Source organism: Panthera tigris, chromosome A2, assembly GCF_018350195.1.
Source record: "Panthera tigris isolate Pti1 chromosome A2, P.tigris_Pti1_mat1.1, whole genome shotgun sequence".
NCBI classification, from domain to species: domain Eukaryota; kingdom Metazoa; phylum Chordata; class Mammalia; order Carnivora; family Felidae; genus Panthera; species Panthera tigris.
Genome location: NC_056661.1, coordinates 156,189,402 through 156,195,911, shown reverse-complemented (window position 1 = coordinate 156,195,911; position 6,510 = coordinate 156,189,402). Strand labels below are relative to the sequence as shown.

The following is a 6,510-nucleotide window of genomic DNA, read 5'->3' as shown; positions in this document are numbered from 1 at the left end:
ATAAAAAATGGGCAGAAGAAGTCTAAATACCACTGGATACCTGAGAGAAGACAATCTAAGGAGAGGCCCTCTCGTGGATCACTGACATGTGAATTATCTGGCATTGGCCTATATAAGGAAATTCATTACTCAGGTAGAAGTATGCTTTCTCCAAATGCAAGGGCATATTAGTCAACTTTAGTTTAAGTATGGGAGTCCTGTCTACCTCAGCTGATCTCCTTTTTGGTTTTGATGATAGATAACAAGAAATGCTTATAATCTTTACTCTTTATCTCAGAATTTCTCTAGAACCTTTTGGAGAGCAGCCATAACTTCCTTATTCCTCAAGCTGTAGATCATGGGGTTCAGCATAGGTGCCACCAGAGCATAGAATAGAGCAACCATCTTCTCCTCTTCCTCTGAGGAGGCTGACCGTGGCCCCAGGTAGGTGAAAATGGTAGCCCCAAAGCACATACAAACCACAGTGAGGTGGGAGGCACACGTCCCAAAGGCTTTGCTACGTCCCTGAGCAGAACGAATATTCAGAATGGCAGCAACTATACGAACGTAGGAGAACAGAACCAGGAAACAGGGAAGCATGATCACCAGAAATCCTGAGATGGCCACCATGACCTTGTTGAAGGAGACATCCACACAGGCTAGCCGTAGCACTGCTAAGGTCTCACAGGCAAAGTGATTGATAACACTGTGACACAGGGGAAGCCGGAAGGTAATGATTGTTTCCATCAGTGAATTGGTGAAACCAACCACCAAGCAGCCAGCAGCCAGCCCCAGACACAGCTGTCCATGCATGATGACTGTGTAGTGTAGTGGGTGGCACACAGCCACATAGCGGTCATAGGCCATGGCTCCCAGCAGGAAGAACTCAGACCCACCCAGGGCCAGGGAGATGTAGAGCTGGAGCACACAGCTGTAGAATGGGATGGACTTCCGGGCTGAGAGCAGGTGGGCCAGCATTTGTGGGGCAAAACTGTTTGAATAACAAAGGTCCACAAAGGATAAAACACTAAGGAAGAAGTACATGGGGTTATGAAGCCTGCTGTCCAGTCTGATCAGAAGAAGAATGAGAACATTTCCCACCAGAGTCACCAAGTACATGGTCAGGACCAGGACAAAGAGGAAGACTTGCATCTTCCAATCACTGGACAACCCAAGCAGAATGAACTCCCTCACCCATGTCTGGGTTTTATTTTCCTGGCCCATGAGTTTCTGAGGACCAAACTCTAAAGATGTTGAAAAAACAAATTATGAAAATTCAGGATTGGAAAGTGGCTTTTAGACCATATGGAGAGCTTACCCATCTGAACTTAAGTTCTTCTAGAACATCTCAGCCAAATCGTCATCCACACTCTGCTTGAACACATCCATATGAGGAGCACAATGGGATCCAGCTGTGCAGCTGTAAATCAAGGAGAAAAGAAGTTACATTCTTGGAATTCAATTTATTGGAATGTAATTTCTCCTCCCAAACATCTGCTCTTAAATGGGGGAAGGAAATTAATGAAGTGTTTAGACTTAAAATCCTATTCCATTTAGTAGGTATTATAGAGAATTCATGTCTTTTTGGTGAGAAATTTTTTGGTTCATATGAAAGATATTTTTCTGAATTCTGATTGATGTCCAGTCCCACTTAACTTCCTTTTGTTTATTGGGTTTCCTCTCTAGATATGTCAGACACATCCTACTTACCCCTCCTCAGGGGAATGTATCCATGAAACCCTGGATGTTGTAAATAATATTCTTATATTTTCATTAACAAATTATTTTGAACTTATTTGCTTGACCTTGCCCTTTTGACATTGCCAAGTGGAAGGTCTCCTCTCCACCTACCTCACACCAGTGACTGCGATGGGTGAGATCAACCCAAGATGGACAACTTTAAAAATCAGGTGTTGTTAGGGGCACTTGGGTGACTCAGTCGGTTGAGATTCTGACTTTGGCTCAGGTCATGATCTCGCAGTTTGTGAGTTTTATCCCTGCACTGAGCTCTGGGCTGACAGCTCAGAGCCTGGAACCTGCTTCGGAATCTGTGTCTCCATCTCCCTCTCTGCCCCTCCCCTGCTTGTGCGTGCGTGCGCTCTCTCTCTCTCTTTCAAAAATAAATAAATGTTAAAAATTAAAAAATCAAAAAAGTCAGGTGTTGTTGGGGCACCTGGATGGCTAAGTTGGTTAAGCATCCAACTCTTGATTTCAGCTCAGGTCATGATCTCATGGTTCATGGGTTTAAGCCCCGTGTAGGAGTCTGTGCTAACAACATAGAGTCTGCTTGGATGCTCTCTCTTCCCCCACCCCCTCTCATTTCAAAATAAATAAATAATCAGTTGTTTCATGAAAAGAAAGTATATATAGTTGCTAAAATTCATCTCCCATGCCCCTCAAGTGGAATTTAATAACTTGTTTCATGATATGAGGTTGTTACTCAACAACGATGTTTTCTCAAGGAAGGAACAGCTCATTCATTTCTCAATACACCATTGATGAGTCCTTACCCATGAAGATAGAAGGATAAAAAATCAGGTGTTAATTATAGAACATGAGGACATAGGCAGTAATTTTTTGACCCAAAACCAAAATTTCTTGTTTCTTTTCTTTTGCTCACTTACAAAAAGAAAGTAGTGATCCATATCTAAAGTATACAGATGGAAGTCTGAAGTCTTAGAGACCATCCTGTGACAGGACACGAAGGATCCACATGAAATATTATCACCCCAATGGCTCCTTTGCTATTCATGCTATAACTATAGATAGCAGACTCCAACTGAATTTATCAAAAACTTCCATTTTCAGCTTAAAAACTTAGAATAATTATTAGAGATCATAACACTTATAACACAGGTGGCTGGGAGACTTAAGATTAAGGTTCATTGCCATGAAGATAGCAACATTCAGACTGTTAGTCCTAAAATATACAGGATTAAGTATTGTTCTGAATAAGACCAGAAATGCCAAGGGATTTCTTAAAAACCGAGCTTTCAGAAATAGAGTGTTAAAAAGAAATCAGAGGAAATGATCAAACAATGTGAGAAATCCATGCAAGGCTTTGCCCTGGAAGCTTCCAGTCACTCACGCCAGAATTAACTGGAACAAGATACTTAGCTACAAGACTGGCAAAGAAATTCACAATGTAGGGGCGCCTGGGTGGCTCAGTTGCTTAAACGTCAGACTTCAGCTCAGGTCATGATCTCACAGTTTGTGGGTTCGAGCCCTGTGTCAGGCTCTGGGCTGACAGCTCAGAGCCTGGAGCCTGTTTCAAATTCTGTATCTCCCTCTGTCTCTGACCCTCCCTTGTTCATGCTCTGTCTCTCTCTGTCTCAAAAATAAATAAAAAGTAAAAAAAAAAAAAAAAAGAAAGAAAGAAATTCACAATGTAAGTAAAGCTCCTCACTGTGTAACAAAATAAGGGATTAAAAATCTTCATGACAAATAAGTAGGTCATAATCAAGAATGATATTTTTCCAGAATGTTTAAAATTCACAGGTTGTTCAGCCTCATGGCTAAAAACCAATAGCATAGGCTTAATTTTTTTGTGTTCCTTTGTTTGTAATTTCTGTTGCACCACACCTATTTGTACATTAGCTTCTTTTCATTTTGCCATATTTTACATTGAGTTAAAAACTACTGTCATTATACTGGTTAGAAAATGTCCTAGTCATGAAAGCCCTGATCAAAGTACGGACTGGTATGTTTACAATACTTTCCTATCCTTACGTAAATGTATTTTTAGCACTCCAATGCTTTTTAGAGATTCACCAATAGCTAAAGAGAACACACTTCACACAGCTCTCTCTCTGACATCTGAAAATCTGCAGTTTTAGAAGAGAATTATACCTCCCTCTCTCTTTCTACACATCTGTATATATATTTATACATTTCAAGAATTGCTGAAAATGTAAATGAAGAAAGTAATAGTTATTTCATGCTTGCTGCTTTGTGTTAGGATTTCACAAAATAAACCAAACAACTGTATAAATCACAATAAAACCTGAAACATACCAAAGTGTGATGGCTTGTTTCCAAGATGTATTTCTATTGTAACGTGTCCTTTAAAGCAACACCAGTGACTTGAACCGCATTGTATGTTAGACTGATTCCAGATCACCTTTCTTCAGTCCTGTCTTCCCAGGGCTCAGAGGTAACCCTGACACAGCCACTCTTCTAGGTACATCAGAGGTGTGCACATGCATGCAGGCTGCGTGAACGTGAAGGGGCCGGGTAATGCTAGATTCACGTATGTTGTCTGCACTCCTATAACCAGGACTTGAATGTGTGTGTGTTTTTTTTTAAATCAAACAATTACAGGGGCACCTGGGTGGCTCAGTCGGTTAAGCATCCGGCTTCAGCTCAGGTCATGATCTCACGTGTTTGTGAGTTTGAGCCCCATGTCAGGCTCCGTGCTGACAGCTTGGAGCCCGGAACCTGCTTCGGATTCTGTGTCTCCCTCTCTCTCTGCCCCTCCCCTGCTCATGTTCTGTCTCTCTGTCAAAAATAAATAAACATTAAAAAAAATTTTTTTTAATTTTTTTTTAAATCAAACAATTACAAAACTAGTAGCGTTTTCCTGCCTATCTCCAAACACACCCAAAATGAGGTCATTTGTCATTAAAGCCATGTTATGCTTGCTCAGTAATGTCGTCAGGCAAGCACATTTCTGAGTGATACATAATTTGTATAAATGATTTTGCTTTTTTTTTTTTTAGTAAAATATATTTGATATATTTAAGAAGTGATGTGTTAGGACACCTGAATGGTTCAGTCAGTTGAGTCTCCAACTTTGGCTCAGGTCATGATCTCGCGGTTGGTGGGTTCGATCCCCGTGTTGGTCTCTCTGCCCTCAGCTGCTCTCAGCGCAGGGCCCACTTCAGATCCTCTGTTTCCCTCTCTCCTTGCCCCTCCCCCATTCTCTCTCTCTCTATCAACAATAAACATTTTTTAATTAAAAACTTAAAATAAAAGGCGATATGTAAAAGTAAATCTTATTGTAAAATTATTTCAGATAACTTACCTAAGTCAATTGCCCTGTGAATCATTAAGTTTTACAAAATCTTCTCAATCTTATCTATTCTTTTGGTGGCAGATGCTGGGAAAAAAACAAGCTCTTGAAACACTCCTGCTCATCTAGAGTGCAAAACTTCACTGGCTGGGAAGACTGTTAAGAGAAGAATTAAAAACCATAACTGCACTTGTGTCTGTATCAAGTTGATCTGAACTATTTATTTATTTCTTACTCTATACCAAATTAGACTAAATACTCTACATATCTAATAAGTAATATAACACAATACAACATAATACAATACAATATATAATAATCATCACAATAATACTCTGAATTTTGGCCCATTATTGGCAGGTGGCAAAGGAGGCGAAGTGACTAGCCAGAGGAGGGGTCCGCAGGTAAACGGGATTACCTGATAACTCGGGGTACATCCCTTGTGCTCCTGTGCACAGCATGACCCCATGTGCAGTGCAGTGATAGATCCTGTTGAAAGGCTGTGGATTCACCTAACATAAAAATCAGGAGACATATCAAGAGGACTCAGTTCCTTCTGCCTTTAATCCCACCACCTCAGAGTCATGGCGGAGCTGAGGAGGGGCCTGGCACTTACCCGTGATGTTGCAGTCTGTCCTCCAGGTCACGGCCACAACAGGACAAGGAGGAACAAAGCACATCTCCCTCATTTACAAACTCTCTTGTAGTACGTGATTAGCCAGCCTCTTTCACAAACTCGGAAAGATGATCAAGCTTCTACTTTGTGTCTGATATGGTGATGAGTGCAAGAGGGGGTCCATGGCAGGGAGTCATTTCTTTCTCCCTTAAGAAAAAATGAAGGGCTATGATTACGGACACTAATGGAAACAAAAACAATCTAATATCAGAAATGGATAAAGGTATGTGCTAACTGTTTAAAGTCAGCTTGCAAACAAAGATTAAATCTAAGTACAGTTTTGTTCAACCAAAAGACTATCCCTAACAAGGAAAAGATGAATCCCAACAAGGGATCCTGGGCTGCGGGCATGAGTCTGGTCTCAGTGGGGAGATTTGTCCCTTCTGATCTGCCTCCCACAGGGAACTTGGACTCGATTATCTGTAGTGGTGAGTACTTATGAGTACTGCCAACACATCCCCCCTCTGCTTGAGTAAATAGTTCCTATCACACTAACATAAAAGGTGGGCTACATTTCCAGGCCACGCGATAATCACATCAAAGGCAGAGGTAAAATCTTGAGTGGCCAGCAGTGTAGTTAAACCCAAATCATTACACGGACGGAGAAGAGATCCAGTTCTTTCCAGTCTGAGGGACACTTTCCAGAGCGCCCCCCTGGGGGTGCCACACACAAACATACTCACTCATGCTCCAGCTGTTCACAAAGTTCTTTCATACCTACTTAGTTGTACACTCACAACATAAAACCACAACTCTGGGAGGTACTGATACTGAATTGTGCACTATAAAATGGTTAATTTTATGTGATATGAATTATACCCTAATTTAAAAATCTTCATGTCTT

At 41.2% G+C, this 6,510-nt stretch overlaps 1 protein-coding gene and 1 long non-coding RNA gene across 2 annotated transcripts; both read right to left on the bottom strand.

The window, feature by feature from the left end:
• Window positions 1-273: 273 nt before the first annotated feature.
• Window positions 274-1,203, bottom strand: LOC102970741 (olfactory receptor-like protein OLF3). Its single transcript, XM_007090898.1, has one exon. The coding sequence runs from the start codon at window positions 1,201-1,203 to the stop codon at window positions 274-276; it is 930 nt and encodes a 309-aa protein (XP_007090960.1).
• A 3,805-nt stretch (window positions 1,204-5,008) lies between these two features.
• LOC107180440 lies at window positions 5,009-5,803 on the bottom strand. Its single transcript, XR_001511204.2, has 3 exons — window positions 5,607-5,803; window positions 5,409-5,502; window positions 5,009-5,146 (listed from the first exon to the last, which is right to left on the bottom strand). It is a non-coding gene; the product is annotated as an uncharacterized LOC107180440 (long non-coding RNA).
• Between the last annotated feature and the right edge of the window lie 707 nt (window positions 5,804-6,510).